This window comes from Temnothorax nylanderi, unplaced genomic scaffold (assembly GCF_030848795.1).
Source record: "Temnothorax nylanderi isolate EJ_2023f unplaced genomic scaffold, tnyl_v1.0 TNYL_tig0212_pilon, whole genome shotgun sequence".
Lineage (NCBI taxonomy): Eukaryota > Metazoa > Arthropoda > Insecta > Hymenoptera > Formicidae > Temnothorax > Temnothorax nylanderi.
Genome location: NW_027249274.1, coordinates 118,150 through 140,732, shown reverse-complemented (window position 1 = coordinate 140,732; position 22,583 = coordinate 118,150). Strand labels below are relative to the sequence as shown.

Here is a 22,583-nt window from a genome sequence, read left to right as displayed (position 1 = left end):
CCTTCGCTCCGGTTGTGCGCTACGAGAGCGTACGTGCACTATTGGCGAAGGCGGCGGTCGAGAATCTTGAAATGAAGCAATTTGATGTAAAAACGGCGTTTCTACACAGAGAACTAAAAGAGAATATCGGGATCGAACTACCAGAAGGTCCATGGCCGAAAAACGAGAGGATCGTGAAACTGGTAAAGAGCTTATACGGCTTGAAGCAGTCGCCCCACTGTTGGAACGAAACGTTCGATGATTTTCTCAGCAGCTACAAGTTCGAAAAATCTCCGGCGGACAATTGCATCTACATAGGCAAGAAAGATGACGAGTGGATTTACTTGGCACTTTACGTAGATGACGGGTTAGTCATAAACACCTCTCTAACAGTATTAAAGCAGTTCTTACAAGAACTAAAGGCCAAGTTTGAAGTCAAAGTAAACGAGCCGCGGTACTTCGTTGGACTAAATTTTTAAATGCCAATTATCTCTATTTTACAATACAATTTTCCATTCTGAGCTCTCTTAAGGGGGTACATACGTGTAGACCGCAAGAAAAATAGATAAAATTCGAGAATTTTTATCTTGGAAACTATTAATTCGATTCGATCCGGTTTTTTTTTATTTAATAGTATCTACATTGAGGCACGTTCACAAATTTTTTTAAGGGAATTCATTCCCTCGGAGCGCTGTTCTCGTGGCCGGCGTAAAATGTGTTTTCGCAAACACGGTTCACGGTGCCCAAGATTTCGCGCAGTCGGTTGATCTGAAACGTAAAATTGAAACGGATTCTTAAATAGCAATACATAAAGCAATTTCCATCGGGAGCTTTTATTAAAAAAATTTTTTTTACTGAAACGTCGACTGTTTGAACTCAAGATTCATGTTTCGACACAAATTTTCGACCTTTATAGTCTGATTAAAAAAAAACTAGTTGAGTAAAAAAAAAATCTCCCGATGGAAACGAGATAAACTATCGCAAAACATTGTGTGTAAATTTGAAGCAAATCGATCCAGCCGTTCTCGAAATATTCTGGGCACCGTGAACAGTGTCCGCGAGGAACACATTTTACGCCGGCCACGAGAACAGCGCTCCGAGGGAATGAATTCCCTTAAAAAAATTTGTGAACGTGCCTCAATGTAGATACTATTAAATAAAAAAAAAACCGGATCGAATCGAATTAATAGTTTCCAAGATAAAATTCTCGAATTTTACCTATTTTTCTTGCGGTCTACACGTATGTACCCCCTTAATTACTCTTTATTTCATCAACATTTACGTAAGAATTATGAAGAAAACTGCGGTAAAAACGGTAATTATACTTCTGACATATATTAAGTTAGTTATTTCAGTGCAAAGAAGATGCAAATACTTATCGGAAAGATGCCAACACTGTAAAATAGGACATTGACGTCTGCACTATCTAAAAAAATAAGAGATATTATAAAACTTACAATACTTAATTAAATATAGCATTATATATACATATAAATAAGATATTAATTAATTAATTGATTAATTGATTAAATTTTTGTTTTATTATTTGTACCGTACAAAAGTTCTCCAACGACATTACGAATAGTTTTCCAGCCATTAGCTTGCACGGTATACGACTTCTTATCAAGATCAGTACAATGTCCTTCTGTATCTGGACAGGCATATTATACCAGAAGCATGAATACCTGCAATCTGGCACTTTTAATATCCGATGCGTCCGCAATAATTGCGCTCTGATCACTCACGTTGATTCGTGAACGTTCGAGCTTTGGTCCAGCAGATATTGCGCCATTAAGCTAAGAAAAAACAAGTGAATCAGTTGGCCACATATGAACATAACGCACGTCGCCATCCCGTCCCATTGGAATGGGACCAGCCTGCTCACTAACTAAAAAAGAAAAGAAAAAGAAGTGAGGTGTTCGATCGCTGTAATTTCCATCTTCATTCAGACTTACTTGAACTGCAGAGATACTTATGATGATTAGGTTTAAGCCTAATATGACGAGGAAACACCACGTATAAATGCAGTGCAATAGTTGCACACAACTGATTAACAAAGAGATCGTTTAAGATATATTTAAGAAATTTAAAGTAACGTCGTATCAAAAATATATTTTATACAATATTATATTTTAAGTCCATCGAGATTATGATTGTATACAGTGTTTCTTATTAAATGTGTTTTACTTCAGCTCAAATCTTTAATCAATTTTTTTCTCTTTACGGAGATACGTTTAGGAAGGAACGTCCTGTATATTAATATATATATATTTTACCAACTGTATTGCTCTTTGATGATTAATGACGCATTCTCTCATGACAGCAGCTTGCTCTTTTAATCTTAGTTGTCGATCTTCATATTTTACGTAGCATTTAATATTATAATTATGATTCTCGAGAGATTGCGTGGTGTGCTTTTTTATCGAATCGGCAACGTGCTCCAATTTGTGTCTGCAGGTCAAACGATTATTTCATCTTCCATGCGTGGATATTCTACAGGGTGTCTGGTAATTACCGTTAGATGAGCTTATTATTTCCTTAAATAACGTTTGTTTTCTTTACAATTGCTTAAAACTTCGATCAAATTTTTGGTCTTGTGAGAGAAGCTTATTTTTTTTATTAAAATCAAGTTTTAATTTTTTTTAAATTATTTTAATTTTTTAAAATTATTTTAGAAGACAATTTAATATCTTCATCGAGCTATAGCTCTCTCAGATCATTGTGAATTGTCGGTTGCGGAGTAAAATGCGGAATCTATAGCCGTTTTCACTTACAATTAGTTGCAAACGAACAGAGTTACTTATATCTCTGACGCTTACCTTACTATCGCAAACAGGCAGCAACTGTGAACGGTAAGCGTAACGTACATCAGATCGGGGCCAATGATATTTAATACAGTCGCTGTTGATGTCGTACTACTGTGCAGCCACAACCATAGCCAGTGGGTCTGAACGTCAATCCCGTAATCGAGGTCGTAGGCTAAGCTTCTCACGCGCGTGCCGTTGTGGGGTAAGATGATGTCCAGTATCGGCGAGATCATCGATGTCATGATAAAGCACACGAGTGCGTTACACAACATAGCTGAAAAGGCAGGTATAATAATATACATAGGTACACGCTCGCTACGCCCGGCGCGACGCGACAACCCTTTATACTTGAGTAAATGATGCACAACGTTCTCCCCTTCGACGTGTAATTCACTAAAATCTCATACTCCTTCGCCGTCGGATTTATTTTCCAGTCCATTTCGATCTGCCGCAGTAACTCTTTCACCTGAAAACGGCATTTCATGAAGAAACGCGCGCGGCTTTAATCGGGAATAATGTATTTGCGTGAATTTCATTCACGCTCCGCGCCGCGATCGAACGACTTTAAAGATAACGTGCAAAATGATAACGTCGTAATTAGTAACCTGCGATTCACAATGTACGCTGGTCACTACTTTAGCCATGCTCGCTAAAATAGCCACGATAGGAGGTATACACATGCACACGGCGTCTATGTCCTTTCCCCACACGTCGTACAATCTTTTCACCTATACATCAAAAATACGAACGATAAATTCGAGTATTTTTTTATTCTAGAAGTTGACACTGTCTACTACCGTGAAATTAACTTGCGCGGAATTTCGGCGACCTTTCTCAGTATGCATTAAAATACTTTTCAATACGAAATGCTTCCTTTACCTGAGGCGGAAAAAATGTGAACATTACGAACATGTTGACCGATTGGATGATCTTTTTTCTAAGCTGCGACTGATATGGCCATATACCGACCATCGACGCAAACAGTTTAGTTATATTATAATAGCGCGTGTCGAACAACGCATTCATGTTAATCCGCCAACGTACTAGAAATTTGTGGGGGAAGAATTGTACGAAGGGGGACGATGCTTCGACGAGAGGGAGGAACGGAGCTGTCAGTTGCACAGACGAATCAATAGACAATACGTATTTGTCCCCGTCGCGTCACGTTGACAAGCTGTACTTAACGAAATTACATGATCCAAAATATGAATTTTTCATGCTCCAGCAAGGTAAAAAAAGAGAAAGGAGACGCGGGTAAAAAATATATAGACAGAGTAGACATGTCTAACAGGGTGAAAGACCGTATTACTGACAGGGTCCATATTACTGTCAATCAAAATAAATGTCTGGATCTCGCGTAAATATTTTACGGCCCTGTGCTATCGTTTCCCCCTCTATATTCTTTTCGACTCGAATCGGAGCGAATTTGACTGAGACCAGAGTAGTCGTTGTACCATGCCGCACGCGCCACATTCCTCGTGATATGTGTAATAAAGTATAGTTATTCGTTATAAGGAGAAACTGACTACTTCTACCTACATCATCATTATACAATAAATAAGTGGTCCAGAATGTAAAAGTTTTGCCACTATAAGGACGACCAGCGTGCATACACATTCAAATTCTACAAGGCGCACGTCGCATCCGTCCAAACATTTTTGGTCCTTCGAGCCGGATCTCTCTGAGAAATTCATGGCTATTCGAGTGATATCTATCCAGGCTTACTTGAGGGTAAGATCACATAAAGACTAAGATATTTAATCGTTGAATTTCAACAGCGGCAGTGCTCGTTTTTTAATCACTTATCCATCGGGGCGAGCCGACCGTTGCGACTTACGAGAGAGGGAGAGAGAGAGACAAACGTGATCACGAGGTATACACGAGGCATACACGAGGCATCGCAGAAGACAAGGTTTGCGGCTCACGAGAGCAAGAGAGACAGCACTATAACAAGGCAGCAAACACAGGACGTCGTCGAAATCATATTGACGAAATTCAAAGCGTATTTATATTTGCGTATTTATTATTATCACCTCAAAGCGTATTTTGTATTTGCGTTAACCGAAACTTCGTATTATTATATTTCGTTCCCGTTATAATTTTAATTACTGACACGATGGCTGACGAGATTCGCGCGCTCGTACAAAGACGTGCTACAATAAAAGCGCAACTGACTCGGTTCAAGGGTTACTTAGAAAAATGGTCTGAACGTCCGGACGAGCAGCAGTTAATCGAACGTTTTGAAAAATTTAAAACTACATGGGATAGCTTCGATGAAGTACAGAGTACAGACTAGTATTGATTTATTAAATGCGAGCGCCATCTGGCGCATAATCGGATGATAATGAAAGAGCGCGTTTCGAGGAATCATATTTTGAACTAGCTGCGCGTGCTCAGCGTCGACTTGCGTCCGTCAGGCCCCCCGCGGCTAACGATAATGTATAATGACTGTCCAAAATCAGCTTCCTGTACAGAGCGTGACTGCAAATATAAAGCTTTCTACAATCAACTTGCCCACTTTCAGTGATAATTATGAGGCATGGCTAGGCTTTTATGATAATTTTAAATCTATCGTACATGACAACGCGAATCTTACCCCTGTTCAAAAACTACAATATTTAAGATCATCGTTATCAGATGAAGCCGCCCAGGTAATTCAATCTCTAGAAACGTCCTCTCAAAATTACGACGTAGCTTGGGCTCTTATAGTGGAACGTTATGATAATAGAAGAATAATAATCCAGAGCCACATTCGCGCGCTGTTTGATCTCCCGGTAATACCTAAAGAATCTCCAACACAATTACGATCTTTAGTCGATGTCGCTTTAAGACACACACGAGCACTTCATGCTCTTGGTTAACCGACAAAATCTTGGGACGCATTGCTTTTTCATTTGTTGACATCGAAACTCGATCGAAATACTCACAAGGAATGGGAGCGCTCCCTTGACGGTACTGATATGCCGTCTATTGATGATTTCTGGAAGTTTCTAAAGAATCGTTGTCATGTATTAGAAAGCGTAAGTCAGGAAGCCTCGGTTTACTCGAGTCAGTCAACAAAGAATCAATCACGATCGAACAATATGCGAGGTAATACAAATCAAAAGGCGCGAACGGCCCTTGTAACCGTGCATACTAAACTCGAGTGTACAATTTGTAAGCAGAACCATAACACTTTTCAATGCAAACAATTTCTCAAACTAAATCGTGACGCGAGATTTGCCAAGGTGAAATCCATGGGGCTCTGTTACAATTGTTTAAGACCAAATCATTTGGTAGACGAAAGCAAATCCGGTACATGCAGGAAATGTAAACGTAAGCATCACACTCTTTTTCATTCTGAAGGCGAATTATTTGATCGGAGATCTGGTAACTCTAACGCGGCAAACCCCAATCCAATCGCAAGTCTCCAGGCGGTCGTCGCTTCGCAAGTTCTTTTGGCTACGGCATCCGTGCGTATGCTGAACAACCGCGGAGAGCCCGTCAGGTGTAGGGTTTTGTTGGATAACGGATCTCAGTCTAACTTTGTTACTGAGAAATTATGCAATACTTTAAATCTCGCCAAGAGAGAAGTCAGTATTCCGGTGTCGGGTTTCAATCAAAGCTTAACGCATATTAAGCATTCTGTCACAACGACTCTCCAGTCAGGGGATAGACGTTTTGCTGCGGAGTTATCATTCTTAGTGGTTCCTCGAATTACAGAAACGCTTCCTGCACAAGCGATTAACCGTTGCGTTTTAAATCTTCCCCGAAATATCACCTTGGCAGATCTCGAATTCTGTATATACTCCTTCGGAGGTTGACGCTCTTATAGGAGCGGAACTCTTTTACCAATTGTTATGCGTAGGTCATATCAAATTAAGCAACTCTGCCTTAATATTACAAAAAACACGACTTGGCTGGATAGCTTCGGGAGCGATGCATGGTTGGGGGCCTGCGTCGAATCGAATTGCGTGTAATCGAGCGTTAAGCATTTGTCCGATGACGAAAGGGCATGTGAGAGACATTTCTCTCAGACGTACTCTAGGGATAAGAGCGAACGATATATAGTTAGGCTACCCTGGCTACCGTTTAATAATAGAAAACACGAACTTGGCGACTCTTATCAAACAGCAAAAAAAAAGATTGTATTCACTAGAAAGAAGATTAGCACAGGAGCCTCAATTGCGTGAGGAGTATACGAATTTTCTTAACGAGTACGAAAGGCTTGGTCATGTGACTGAGATCTCTGTTTCCGACGTGACCGAAGATGGATATTTCATCCCACATCATCCCGTCTTCAAGCGCGACAGCCACACAACAAAATTGCGGGTTGTTTTTAACGCCTCATCAAAGAGTAGCAGTGGTGTGTTGCTCAACGATGTACTTCTCGCTGGTCCGACCCTTCAGGAAGACTTGTTTTCCATCGTCACGAGATTTCGAACCCATCGATATGCACTGAGTGCCGACATTGAAAAAATGTATAGGCAGGTCGGAGTTCATCCCGAGGACGTCAAGTATCAGATGATTTTATGGCGCAAAAGTCCAAAGGACCCAATAAAAATATACGGTTTAAGCACGGCAACTTATGGTACCGTTCCAATCGCGTGTTTCGTCGTTCAATCTTTGCTGCAATTATACAAGGACGAGCGAAAGCGTTTTCCGCTAGCATGCAGAGTTCTTCTTGAGGATTTCTATATTGATGATGCTCTCACCGGCACATCGAAACTCGAGGAGGCTCAAAGGTTGCGTGATGAGCTTATCAAATTGTTAGCCTGTGGTGGATTTCATCTGCGTAAGTGGTGTTCAAACGAACCAAGTCTTTTGGAACCACTGCTGGAGAAATCCATGGATCCTTACATCTGCTTGAGTGAGTCTGAGACTCAGAAAACCCTCGGTATTCATTGGCATCCCCGTGACGATCATCTGATCCACGTCGTGAAACCGTTTACCGATTATCAACGAACGACGAAGAAAACCATGCTTTCTCAGGTTGCTTCACTTTTCGACTCTCTCGGACTGGTCGGTCCGGTCATAGTAAGGGCGAAAATTATGCTGCAGCGGCTGTGGGAGAACAAACTGGATTGGGATGAATCGATTTCTGTGGACATTGCTACCTCTTGGAACAAGTATAAGGAGCAAATCGAGCTTCTAAATAATTTCGTCATTCCTCGCCAAATCACAACAGAGAACGCAATCAACATCCAGTTACATGGTTTCTGTGATGCAAGTGAAAAAAGCTTATGGAGCCGTGCTATACCTGAGATCTACAATCTCTTCGGGAATCCACATAGTTCGATTGATCTGTTCCAAAACGCGAGTAGCGCCAATCAAGAAATTATCTTTACCCCGGCTTGAATTGAGCGCGGCGGATCTTCTTGGAAAATTGTATGAAGCCACTATCAAATCACTTAGAACTAATTTAGACGAGGAGTTCTTTTGGTCAGACTCTATGATCGCGCTCCATTGGATCCAAACTTCACCACACAAGCTGAAAACTTTTGTTGCAAACAGAGTTTCACAAATTCAAGAAATCACGAAGTACGGAAAGTGGAGACACGTGCCGTCTCAGGACAATCCCGCAGACGCGTTGTCAAGAGGACAGTTTCCCCGCGAATTTGTCAACAACGCCATTTGGAAAAATGGTCCGTTTTGGCTGTCCAAGGATGAAACTGCTTGGCCGTCGAATTTAATACACAGTATTGAAATTCCGGAACAGCGCTTAATAGTTGTCTTGTCAAACGTTCACGTTGTCGATACACGGATCTACTTTTAAGATTTTCATCCTTCACTAGGATGAAAAGGGTCATAGCGTACTGCATACGTTTTGCTTCTAAGTGTCGATCCTTGGAAACCATCTCGGAAGACCTCAACACTGAAGATTTGAAGGGAGCCGAAATGCGTATTGTAAAGTTGGTTCAACTCACCGCCTTTGAGAGCGAGCTGCGTAGTTTAAGTCAGAAGTGTCCGTTGGATAAGAAAAGTAGTATATTGTCGCTCAGTCCGTTCTTAGACGTCGATGGAATACTTCGAGTCGGGGGTCGATTGAGACACGCGGATCTAAATTTCAGTCAAAGACATCCTGTTTTGTTACCGTCTAATAATCACATCACCGAGTTGATAATTCGCGAGACTCACATCAGACTTTGTCATGCCGGAAGTCAAGCGACTTTGTATGCAATAAGAGAAAATTATTGGCTGTTAAATGGAAAAAATCGCGTCAAAGGAGTAATTCGGAAATGTGTGATATGTTCTCGCTGGAGGCCCTCGACTCCTGAGTATGAGATGGGCAATTTGCCAAAGATTAGATTAGTAAGCTCGAGACCATTTGAAAATGTCGGTGTCGACTTTTGCGGCCCGTTCTTAATTAAGGAGAAAAAGCATCGTAACCGCAATAAGATTAAGATTTACGTCGCTGCATTCGTGTGCTTAGCTACCAAAGCTGTTCATTTGGAAATTGTGAGCGACCTGACTACTGAAACGTTTATAGCCTGTTTCAAACGTTTTTTCGCACGTCGTGGCAGGGCCCGAGTGATTCAGTCGGATAACGGTACTTTTCTGGGTGCGAGTAATCATTTGAAAGAGATATTGGAGTTTTTCCAGGAAAGAAAAAATGAGCAAGCAATCAATCGGTACTTAGCAAATGAAGGAATACAATGGTCCTTTATACCTCCCCGCTCACCGCATTTTAGAGGAATCTGGGAGGCTTCCGTGAAAAGTTTTAAGCATCACATGCGTCGTACAATCGGAGAAGCCCTCTTCACTTTTGAAGAATTTAATACCTTTGTAATAGAGGTAGAGGCAATATTACAACTCGAGACTTCTCACGCCCATGTCGTCTGAGTCGAATGATACATTCGCCCTGACACCAGCGCATTTTCTAATTAATACGTCTATACAAACTATTCCGGAATATGATTTTACAAATGAGACTTCGAATCGCCTTTCAACATGGCAACATATTCAAAAGGTAAAGCAGCATTTTTGGAAGCGTTGGAACAAAGAGTATTTAACCCTTAAATGCCACACCTCTCAAGAATCTCGTAAATGACACATGGGGTCTAAAAGACCCCAGCATGAAAAATGTCTCCTTACTTATTGATTTTTTGATATTTAGTTATGAAAATTATTTTCAATGTTGTTCAAGAAAAGAGAATAAAATGCTTATATTGTTAAAATTTCAATTTCAACATAGTATAAAAAATTAAGATCGCCAACAGTTAAAATATTGGCTCCAAAATCAAAAAAATAATAAATAATAAATAAATAAATATGAGCTCCATTTTTGGCGGAAACATTTGAAAATATATCATTCTAAAAGGTCTGGGGTCCGCTGGACCCCGGGTGGCATTTAAGGGTTAAACGAGCTGCAACAGCGTAACAAGTGGGTTTCTAATAAAACGCATAATATTAGCATAGGAGATCTTGTAATTTGTAATACTCAAGGAGGATAATACGCCTCCGTTACGGGCGTTACGTTGGATAACTGGTAGAGTGATTCATCCTGGCGATGATGGTATAATCAGAGTAGTGACAGTTAAAACAGCCCACGGTGTATATAAGCGATGCGTTAAAAAAATATCTCCGTTACCCATTATAGCATAAGAATCGAGTCAGCTCTTTTTAGGTTTATTACTGTCGTGTATTTTTATTCCTATGACTATTAAATATTGAACGTATGTCGTTCAAAAGGGGGCGGTATGTCTGGATCTCGCGTAAATATTGTACGACCCTGTGCCATCGTTTCCCCCTCTATATTCTTTTCGACTCGAATCGGAGCGAATTTGACTGAGACCATCAGAGTAGTCGTTGTACCATGGCCGCACGCGCCACATTCCTCGTGATATGTATAATAAAGTATAGTTATTCGTTATAAGGAGAAACTGACTACTTCTGCCTACATCATCATTATACAATAAATAAGTGGTCAAGAATGTAAAAGTTTTGCCACTATAAGGACGACCGGCGTGCATACACATTCGAATTCTACAAGGCGCACGTCGCATCCGTCCAAACAATAAAAATACTTTTTAAAATATGAAAACTATATCTTATATTATTTTATTAATTTTTAATAAAATTTATAAGAAATCTAATTATTATTATAACAATAAACTGAAACTAAACGCCAATCCACTAATTAAAAAAAAAACTTAAAGTTCGAGAAACTCATTTTTCTGCTAAGTTACGTCCATTTTTATTAGTAGAGTAGATGTAAGTAGCTGCAAAGATTACTGATTATAGGCAAAATTTGAACAGTAAGTCTCACGGCAACACATTTTCCTGATAAAATAATGTTGTAATTAAAGAAAAAAAAATATATATGGAATAAATTATTAATTTTTATAATATAGTTCTTCATGTCAGTAATATGTTCACTTTTTCGTGTTTTTCCTAATACTGTCAACAATATTATGGACATAAATCATGAAATGAACATAATACTGGCAGCTTGGTGAATGACAGATAATAACCTCTAATACACTTCTATGTCGACCTTGTTTTGTTAGCGCGCGTGAACTCAGATTATCGGGATACCTACCTATTATATTCTTACATACTATATAGATACCTATTCTCAAAAATTTACTTGGCACACCTGCTGAGGTTAATATAAGTAAAATTATTATTTAATCATAATATTATTCTAAAATATTAAAATATTATTCTAACATATAATATTAAATTTATTTACGATTTTTGCTTGTAGTGCTAATGTAATTAAGAAGAAAGTAAAGAAAAATGAGTAAACAAAAAAGATGCTTATACAGCACAAATAATGTAAAAAAAGCATTATCTGCAATAAATGTAGGCATAAGTGCATAGCATACTACTGGCTACTTATTACCTTAAGTTAGAAAAACTGCCAGTAATGTGTTCATCTGGTTGCCAGAATTAGGAATACAAGATTTAGAGGTTACCAGTATTAGGTGCAATTAAGCTTGGTCATTATTATATTAATTAAAAATTAAAAATAAATTGTATTTAAACTTTCTTATTTTATTTTTAAAGTTTATAATTGGAGCAATAAAAAAAAAATATTTTAAAAAGATAAGTTAAAAAATTTATTTTATATTGAGGTAACGAATCTATGAAACAAAATGTAAAATATACATATATCTTATGTATTTGCATCTACATATAATAATATAGAAGAAGCAACATGTGAAAAAGAATGATACGAAAGAAGTATTAATATTTGTTACTGTGTAACATAGGTACGGTGTTTCATTTTTCCTTCTATCTTTTTTTTCTTTAAAATATATATTTATGATAAGATTTACATTTTTGTATTTCATTGTCATTCTATCCAAGAAAAAATATTATATGAGATATACGGTGCAATAAAACAAAGCTTGAAGATTCTTGTAATATTACAAAATTATAAAAACAAAGATAATTTTGTAATAATATCATGCATTTTGTAATGTTAAGCATCTCATAAACAGTATCTATATATTTTTTTCCGACATATTACACGATTGCAACTCAGCATGATTGTAAATAATTAATGCTATATACAAATCTATATATTAAGTGAAACAATCCACAACCACTACCCTCATTGTCTTTTATATATAACTAGCTGGTTACCCGGGCTTCGCCCGGGAGTCGTTTTTCTTCAAACAACTTTATTTGTGTTTCAATATCCATAATCGAAAAAAATTCCTTTATCAGTTCGGATACCGATTCCCAAAAAGATCGGTAACGAAAAACTATACAGTTTATAGCACTCCCCGGGAAATTCTACCCCTGTTTTATATACAATTCTTTAAGATTCGATCAATTAATTCCCGAAAAATTGAAAAAATTTCTGATACCGGTTTTCCAAAAAATCGGTAACGAAAAATTATACACTTATGGCACTCCCTGGGAAATTCTACCCCTGTTTTATATACAATTCTTTAAGATTTGGTCAATTATTTCCCGAAAAATTGGAAAAATTTCGGATACCGGTTCCCAAAAAGATCGGTAGCAAAAACTATACACTCTATAACACTCCCCGGAAAACGCTACCTCTATTTTATATACTTTGGTAAAATTCGGTCGAATAGTTTAAGAGTGTATAAAGAACATACATACATACATACATACATACGACTTTATTTGTGTTTCAATATCCTTAATCGAAGAAAATTCCTTTATCAGTTCGGATACCGATTCCCAAAAAAATCGGTAACGAAAAATTATACACTTTATAGCACTCCCCGGGAAATTCTACCCCTGTTTCATATACAATTCTTTGAGATTCGGTAAATTATTTCCCGAAAAATTGGAAAATTTTCGGATACCGGTTTCCAAAAAGATCGGTAACGAAAAATTATACACTTTATGACACTCCCCGGAAAATTCTACCCCTGTTTTATATACAATTCTTTAAGATTCGGTCAATTATTTCCCGAAAAATTGGAAAAATTTCGAATACCGGTTTCCAAAAAAATCGGTAACGAAAAACTATACACTCTATAACACTCCCCGAAAAATTCTACCCCTATTTCATATACTTTTGGTAAAAATTCGGTCGAATAGTTTAAGAGTGTATAAAGAACATACATACATACATACATACCCTCATTGTCTTTTATAATATAATTAGAGAGACTGAATCTCTTGAGACTGACCTCCGTGTGCAAAATAGCCTTTCGAGGAAGAGGAAAGCAAGAAGGATTATGATCGTATCTCGAAGAATAATGTGATGGAGCGGTTCGTGCCTACCGGTTCTAGTATCGCCGCGCGCCGTCGCAAATGACAGTAAGATGATCGCGTGTACGCAGCGACGCGCTTGTACGCAAAAAAATATAGAAAAACAAACGCTATGTATCAGCCGGTTCATATATCGCCATCGCGCGCCGCAAAATAAATATACGCCGAATGTTCTTCTTCCTACTTCAAATCAATTGTTATACGTGCCGCAACCTCTCTTTTCGAGAAACGAGCACAAGTGCCATGCTACTCGATACGGCGATCCGGAGGAGGCACGGAGGCATTCCCGCGGCCTACGTTTCGCCATTGCGTTCCGCGATTTTTTTTCTGCGCCGGCAGGGAAGGTCCCCTAGGTGTGACTCGAATTCTTCGACTTGTCTCTTTCCGTCTTTGTCCCTCGTCGTTACTTTCCCCGCGGGTCGGACTTCGTTCAAGAGACGGAGAATGCCTATTATTCCTATTGCGCGATACACTTGGGTGTACATCTTCATAAATGCGATACGCGATCCGCGAGTTTCGCCGCGCGAAAGAGCGAAGTGCGAAAGGCGACGAATGCGCTCTTGTAAAACGTTAATAATTCAAGACAGAGCTATTGAACGCACGCGCACAAACTGCATTCTAAATTGATATTACGCGACTCAATATCCGTGTTTCATGGGAATTATAATAACAAATTCTTACCATCACTTTTTCATGTGAAGATTAATCCCGAGGGAATCACCCGATTTAAATGTAATAACTAAGTAAATATTATTAATTCTCTGAAGTAATTTATATTATCCATTATTGATTTGTAAGATTATCTTCATCCAGGAACATTTAAATTGTTTCAAGGAAGAAAGTTATATTATTACACGCAATTAGTTTTATTAATGTTATCTAATATGTGCATTACCTGCTATTATATATTTTGAACAGTAAAGTAGAACACTAATAGAACAAGAATTAACATATTACAAAATACCTACTATTGGATTTAACAAAAAAAGTTTTTAACAATTTCGAATCAGTTGAGATCAAGATGCAAAGTTTCCAACTGGTCCACACGTGTAATTAGACAGATTAAAAATTCTCTATGTATTTTAAATTTAAAAAAAATATATATTTCTCTTTCGAGATTCAAAGATTTCCGAATCGAAAGATTAAGATAAATCTCTACCTCCGGACGCGCGACGGTTCTCGAACTGACTTGGAGAGCGAAGATACAACTGGGTCACCTTGCCGGAGGTTTTGCAACTCCGATAGACAGATAAATGTTCAACGGAACGAAACAGCGGGCAAAACGCGGCCCGAAAATCCGGTTTGGGGAAAATAATGACGCGTCAGAGGGGAACCTCGGGAGATCTGTCGACGGTGAGGTCGTTGGGAGGGCTGGGCCTTTGTGCAGCGATGGATGTAAACCACCTTCTCAGGCTTCTCGGAACACATTAACCGTCCTCGACGCGGATAATTTTAGACTCGTGAAAGGACGATACCGCGAAATATCGTCAACAGCCAGGAAGAACACTGCCTTTCGCTAATAGTGCATATCGATGACGTCAATAACACAATATAGAAGATATAATAAATTGTTTAATCGATTTTCTTAAAGTGTAACTTTTTTGAAGACTTAAAAATTTTCGTAAATTTATACTTTCGAAAAATATTATAGCACATATTTGTAAGTGCTAATGACATACAAAATACAATCAAATAACTATGTGTAGAATGTTAATTATGAGTCAATTAAATCTGATCAAATTAAGATTACAGATAACGGCTAAAGGAGCTATAGTAGAAAGGCACATCTAGTAGTTTCAAAACATACATCCTGTATTCGTCAAGATACATGTACATGTTGCAACATTATACCGTAGCATCGGATATTCAATGCTTGATTCCGTTTCCACCAAGCAAAATGAGATTTAAGCAGCTCTTAAACGCGTCAAACGTCTTGTTGCCCTAAATATGAGGATCGGACAGTCTTTCGGACCGATCGATCGATCAAGGCTACCGTTGTAACCTCGACTAAATGGCGTCATCCTAATGCGTTTCAGCTGCCAGAAAGTGGCAATTACGCAACGGCACATTATACTCTCGCCGCGCCTAACGTGTCTCCCTCCTTTCCTCTTTACCTCTCTCTTTCTCTTTCCCTCCTGTATCAACGAATGTGCGTGCGTGCACATATTCGAGGTAAGGTTAAACTCCGGTGACATTTTGGACGACTTTCACCGTGCAGGCCCGGCTACAGGACAGCTGCTTTCTTCGTCTTTTCGTCGTCGTCGCGTCGTATCGGCGCGGCTCTCGGGGCGCGGCTTCAACAATCGCAAGTCCGATCAAAAATGGTACATACTACTTGCACGCAGCATCCGCGGTCTGTAGGACGCGGGGGATTCTCGTTGCACGACCGTGACCCGAATTCCACGATAAGAAGGAAATTGGATCACTGGAGTCCGCGAGACTCTCCAGCGAAGTAAATAAGCGTTTTCAGATCTCGCAAAAACTCGAATCCTCTCTTTGCAAAATACATGTACGGTGTTTTCTATTTCTGCGCAAACATACGTATACCGTAATTTATGCCTTTATGTATGTTTAATTCACTTCGGAGAGATGCGGAGAAACTTAATCTGCCGTGTCTCAATGAGAGCATTCTGAGTAGCAGCAAAAAATTAAATGGCATAGGCAGTCGATCAGACACTGACTGAACCGGATTAGAATGAGAGCAGCCGTTAGCGTTCTAAGTTAAAGTCATTTTCTTTGCTGGTATAGTTTGGGATTGCGTGTCATCGGCGATATTTCTATCGCATCGCGATCGTTAGAGAGAAAGCGAGAAACGCGCGCAAAAGTAAATACAACAACGCGCGACACGGAGCCCTCTCCAATGTAAATGCATTCGCGGCGCTTGCATTTCCTCCGAGGTTTCTTTATTTTATCTATTTCCGCCGCGTGAGCGAGCCGCGCGTTTTTACGCGCCGCGCAAGAAAGTGCATTCTATCCGCCTTCAAAGTAACGGCCAAGAGATGCAAATAATTATTACGAAATTTTGCACGATATTAACATACATTATGGAAAGTGTGTTACTGTGTTAATATACAACGGAATTGATAAACGTGAGATGTTAAACTGTTAACTTTACTTTTCATGAAATGAATAATTAAAATAAAACTTGAATTAAAAAATCGATTTCGAGCAAATTCCTTCGCGAAATAGCCGAATTAGATTTATATACCATTGCATTTATTAATCGCACAAGAGATTTCTACACAGCTGTAGACTAGTGTAGACATGCTCCCGAATTTGGAGTAAATGGTTCATGAGCATCGCTCTTCCGCGTAACTTCCAAGAAAATTCAAAGACTGTATAAGATTTTCGCCCGCGTTTCGTGCAACATTCGATCGCGGAAGAAACAACTCGTCTCGTTGAAGCGTTACAAGTTACGCGCAAACTCGTCCGCGCGCGTGTAGTTACGCGTGCGCTCGCTCGTGCGTGATCGTTTCGCGCTCGTATCCGGGCCTTACGTCTGCAATTCCTTACGACCGCGTTGCGAACTAGGGCCCGAGGCTCTAGTACACAACGTGAGGTTTTTATCGTCCATCTAATTCAAATGTCACGGAAGGATTGAGGAGAAGTTCAGATAACGCGCCAGAAAGGAAAAAACCGAAACGGGAGCTTCTGTGTGGATTTTTAATTGAGAGTTCTCGATGCTTTTTTTGATCTAATTAATTACTTAATTAATCTTGATCTTATTGAATCCATTAAATAAAATAGCAACGAACAAATTAAAAACCGTTGAAATAATTGCAAATAGGACCAAAATGATAACGGAATCCGATGAGGAAGGGAAAAGATAAGAGAAAAACAGCTATTGACTAACATTGTTGCCGGCCGGCCGGCCGGCCGGCTACAGTTGGGATCGCGAATCGAGGAGATAGCCGCGGAATATGTAGGGTGCAGCGAAAAGTGGTTCTCCTTGGGCTTCGGTGCCGCATTCCGGCTCGCATGCATCTCCTCTCCCGGCGGCACAACGGCGGCTTTTTTTCCGCGCCGCAATTGCAACGTGGGCGACGGTAAAACGGATACTCGCGCCGTTACGGATCCGCGTTACCGCTAAGTGCCATCGCACTGAACATCCTAAGGCGATGACGTGTCCACTAGCGGAGCTACATTTACGGTCATTCAAACATAAACGAGACGCCCCGACAACGGGGACTTATTTTGAAAAGACTGAAGTCTTGTGAAACCCATAATTCTCTATGGTGCCTGTACGTCACATAATCGTGACGATTGTATCAAAATTTTCTTCTATTTCTCGCGTATATCAAACTGATTAAATTATGTTCCGTGATCGTAATTAGAGTTCTAATTTTTTAACACTTTCAACATTTTTAATTTTTAACATTTATGTAAACATACAAAATATAGAGCAAAATGCAAATTAAATAAATGGGTCGATGTAATACACGAGTAAGGAGGACAAAATTCTGGTAAAATTTTTGCATATATATATATATATATATATATATATATGTCTTGATTGACTGATTTATCAATGCCCAGCTCAAACCCTTAAATCTAGAAACATGAAATTCGGTGAGTATATTTCTTCCATGACGACACCCACTAAAGCCTTGTGTACACGATACTAGAAATCGGTCCAAGTTTCGGTTTAAGCCAATCAACTTGCAGCTCTTACAGAAAAGCAGCAGTTTCATTGGCTTAAACCGAAACTCGGACCGATTTCTAGTATCGTGTACACAAGGCTTTAGAAGGGATTTTTAGAAATTCGACCCCTGCTAGGGTAAAAAGAAGTAAAATGTGTTTTAACGGATTTCTCGATAGGCAACGCCGGACAGCTTGTAAATACATAGTAAAGCTAGTAAATACATATAAGGGAGAGAAATCTTATGAATGAGTAAATTTAGTTGTAAATTTTACCTTTAGATCCAACAAATCTCATTTAATTGCTACTTAGCCGCTTAGTGAGCGGTTATAGTGCTAAATGCATCTTTTTATTTTTTGTAACATATGGAAAATAAATTTTTTATTGCATCTTTTATCATGCGCTTTTTTTGTGTAAAATACATCACCTTCCACCAATGACTTTGTATGGTTTTTAAATGCTATTTTTCATCACTTTGTTCAAGTGTTTGTACACTACTGTTGCATATGAACAAAGCAAAAAAAAAAAAACGTAAGGTGTCTGAAAGATTAAGAACTGCTCTTTTGAATAATACTGTCATCTAAGCAGTAGGGCCAATAACTTAATAAATATACGCAATTTCCAATAAGTGTCACAACCCCAACTCCGCTTCTCTTACATATATGTATAATGTTTTAATACATACCGTGCGTACTAAAAGTTCAAAAACGGCTAATTATCTCAGAAAATATTGATTTATTAGAAAAATGTTTCGGATAAAAGTTGGAGGGTTCAAAAAGGGCCAATAGACGATCTTATTAGATTTTGAGCCCGTGTTGAGCCCTACTGGGCCTACGGTATATGAATAATATAACGTTTTTACACATTCATATATTTATATAAAGTTTTTAAATAACTTCATATTTAGTGCCTTATGTGTACAAATTACTGCCTTATGTATACAAATTAGCGCAAATGATTGAATTTGCTAGAAATATATGTATATGACTTAAAAATTTAATATGACATTATTTTAATAACATTATTTAAGATATTAAAGCGAGACAAAGAGAGAGAAATCGCCAAATACATTTTTTATACTCCAACAGAAATAAAGAACTTACGATTGCATTTAAAGAATGTACATGAAAAGTCTGGTATAAACCGCGCCATACCGTACGACCTACATCATTATTTTACGAACTCACCAAATTGTAAGGCAATATGTAATAAATGTGGTATCATAATGCCTAGTAGATCACATTGGAATTTGAAATTACATCTAAATAAACAACATCCCGGATCAACCCAGAGTCAACATGCGTAAGTACACATTCAAAAACTTATTAAAATATATACCAAAGGCTCTAAAATAAATGTAACAATAAAACAATCAACATCTAAAGAAAATTGAGCGAAAAAGGCTTTCATCAGGGAATTCACATAACAACTATCTGTTTTCCGATCATAAATATATTTATTTAATCGTAATAATAATTCTTTCAAATATTTCGCACATAATTTAAACAAATTTGAATCGCTCATATTCACATTTTTCTATCTATCATATACGTATACAATTCAAAATTTAGATTATGCATTTCTTTGACATTAGTACCTATTGCTAAAACTCGAATCAAATAAATTCAATGTTTTGTTCTTGTATGTATTCAAATTAAATAGGCTTATTTAATAAAATCTATATTCTACAACACAAATTGAGTGAGAACAAGTGTTCATAGGCATTTTTTTCGCATTCGATTTTGGTCACAAAGTAGGTACCAAACAAAAGGTCTCGTCAAGCTGATTACAGATATGTCAGTCTCAGAGTGTACCTATTTACCGTTCCAGAGATATCCAGAGCATTTGCGATTGAATCGAGGAGGTATAATGGAGTCGTTCCTCGGCGCTCAGCATCGCAGCCTATGTACTTGGTGGGTGCCATCGAAAAGTGGTGGCACAGGACAGCGTACAATAAAGATGAAAAAAAAAATGACACAGAAGAACCCAAGGAACGAACAAATGGAACTGACGAGCGAGAAGTGGTAAATAGGTACACTCTGAGACTGACATATCTGTAATCAGCTTGACGAGACCTTTCGTTTGGTACCTACTTTATGACCAAAATCGAATGCGAAAAAAATGGGGCCGATCTTGTTCTCACTCTTTGCCATTTATTTGTTACATAGATAACTAACAATTAATAAAGAATTTTATTAGCCGATAATCAATGGTTTTATATAATATTTGAATACACGTCGTTAATGAATTTTGCAAATGTATAGTGATATTGATGCTTTATTTGTTATTTTTGAAATTACTGTTGTAAATATAGTATTAACCTAATTTATTTTAATTCATTCTACAATCCTTCGTAAAAACATTCTATTGTTTTTTATTGTTCTGATTTATGATTGTATCCAACTTGTGTTTAAACACGTACTAAAATCAGCTTCTTTTATAAACTATATACTTATAAATAATCATAAATGTATTTATGATATTGTTGCGCTCGTCGCGAAGCACTCTCTCTCGCTCGCGCACTCACGCGCACTCACTCCCGTGATCCGCGGAAATAAAGGGAACACCGTTTTACAAAAGGAACTCGGTTAGCGTTTATTAAAACAAGGCTCGTTACAGAGAGCGTGAACACACGTTCGTATAATCCCGCGGCTCCAGAACAAAACCGTCAGTTGTTGTTTTTATCAATCCTCTCGTTGCTAAGGACGCTTCGCTTCTCTTCATACCGGGCGTCTCGGACAGACTCGCACGGGCGCAACAATATTTATTTGTCTGAAATGAATATTACAGAAAGAGACATAAAATTCTCTCCCTATCACTTCCTCTATTTTTCTCTAACTTTTACATAAATCTACACTACATTACGGATCACTATTTATAAGTACATAATAGCATCGAGTATCGCGTACAATTGTAATATTGAAAAATAATAATTTTTTTATTTTATTTAAACCACATGTTAATGCAGACAAAGCACTTCACGTTTAACTAGTAATGTTATGGATCATTCTGTACAATATCAATGTCATGGATCGTCAGATTTGTCTGTTCAATCATGTGAGCAAACGAGAGAAGAAGAACGCACATTTGATAAGTAATTATTCGTCTTTTTTATATCATACAATATAATGACATTTCAGTATTTAAATATTGACTTATCTACACAAGAACTATTTACAAGTAATATTAAAATAATTCGAATTCTAATTACACCACATTTCAATGCAGACCAACTACTTCAAGTCCAATGAGTTATGATATGGATCCCTCGACAGAACGTCGAAGTCAAGAATCATCTGATGTGCCCGTTCTGTTATCTGAACAAATAAGACAAGCATTAGACATAATTAATGAGTAAGTAATGAGTAATTATATGAGTAAGTTTTGCTTTTAAAATTAAATTTATTTTATACGGTGTTACATTTCTCTTCCGATAACGATAACAATAAATTTGGAAAATTATCTTAATGTATAAGAACATATCTATACTATAATATGAATATAAAATCATGCATTGCCATGATAGAATTCAATGACTATTTTAATTTAAAAATAATAATTTGTATTTTATCTTTATATATTATCTTTATATACTTATTATCTTTATATATTATTTTTATTTTATCTTTATATTCTTGTAGTATGCATTATAATTTTTCAAACACCTACTATTTCTTTTTGCTTAATTATTCTACATACATACAAAAGCAGAATAACGACTATTTTGTATACTCTATTTCAGTTGACAGCAATGTTGCGGATTCCGATAGAATTTTATACGAGGGTACGCATCCCGACTCACGTAAACCAAAGAAAGACGAAATAGACGCTAATGACGAGTAACTATATTCACCTTGCATATGTGACATAATACAAGAAGAAGAATGTATCACGAATTAAAATGTTTTGACTTTTTACACAAAATTTCCTGTTTATTTTGTGTAAAATTTATGTAACTTTAGTTCATATTATAAGTTTTGTCTGTAAGAAGTGTATACTTGCCGCTTGTTAAGTATATATTTTTCTTTTCATGTTTCAAATTTTTATTAAGCAAATTTTTAGAATTTTGTGTACCTGTACATCTGCAGCAAAGAAATAATAATACTATGTTCATTTTTCTTGTAACATTATCATATCTTATACATTACAATAATGAATTTTTCGAAGATTATTATTAATTTTATAGGTTATTATCATATTTATATATACCGAATAGAACTAAACTATAGATATAAGTTTAAATGTAAATGTGCGGTGTTTATTTATACAGTGTAAAGTAAAATATCAATAATTCCTATAAAATTATTTCATGTCGCGTTCGTAGCTAAAATTCTATTCAATTCAAATGTGTTTTGTCTCTTCACTATCTATGGCCTGACCAGCGTCGTCACATTGCATTAATGTAAACTAAGCTCAACGTATCGTTGCATATGTTAATATTCTTTACATAAAAGAAAGAAATCTCTTTGACAAAC

The 22,583-nt window shown here is 37.6% G+C and overlaps 3 protein-coding genes and 1 long non-coding RNA gene across 4 annotated transcripts in view; 2 read left to right on the top strand and 2 right to left on the bottom strand.

The window, feature by feature from the left end:
- Nucleotides 1–1,354: 1,354 nt before the first annotated feature.
- On the bottom strand, nucleotides 1,355–3,817 carry LOC139779154 (uncharacterized). Its single transcript, XM_071717415.1, has 9 exons — nucleotides 3,666–3,817; nucleotides 3,392–3,514; nucleotides 3,135–3,252; nucleotides 2,799–3,060; nucleotides 2,260–2,430; nucleotides 1,935–2,025; nucleotides 1,725–1,867; nucleotides 1,532–1,664; nucleotides 1,355–1,405 (listed from the first exon to the last, which is right to left on the bottom strand). The coding sequence occupies exons 1-9, from the start codon at nucleotides 3,810–3,812 to the stop codon at nucleotides 1,355–1,357; spliced, it is 1,239 nt and encodes a 412-aa protein (XP_071573516.1). The 5' UTR covers nucleotides 3,813–3,817.
- A 1,085-nt stretch (nucleotides 3,818–4,902) lies between these two features.
- LOC139779164 (uncharacterized) lies at nucleotides 4,903–8,123 on the top strand. Its single transcript, XM_071717424.1, has 2 exons — nucleotides 4,903–5,071; nucleotides 6,925–8,123. Exons 1-2 carry the CDS (start codon nucleotides 4,903–4,905, stop codon nucleotides 8,121–8,123), a joined length of 1,368 nt encoding a protein of 455 aa, XP_071573525.1.
- Nucleotides 8,124–8,561: 438 nt separating this feature from the next.
- LOC139779163 (uncharacterized) lies at nucleotides 8,562–9,608 on the top strand. Its single transcript, XM_071717423.1, has one exon. The coding sequence runs from the start codon at nucleotides 8,562–8,564 to the stop codon at nucleotides 9,606–9,608; it is 1,047 nt and encodes a 348-aa protein (XP_071573524.1).
- An 11,430-nt stretch (nucleotides 9,609–21,038) lies between these two features.
- Nucleotides 21,039–22,583, bottom strand: part of LOC139779155 (uncharacterized) — a 43,609-nt gene continuing 42,064 nt past the window's right edge. Inside the window, exon 3 of the long non-coding RNA XR_011719814.1 lies at nucleotides 21,039–21,425. This is a non-coding gene — a long non-coding RNA (uncharacterized lncRNA). The remainder of the gene's footprint in view (nucleotides 21,426–22,583) is intronic.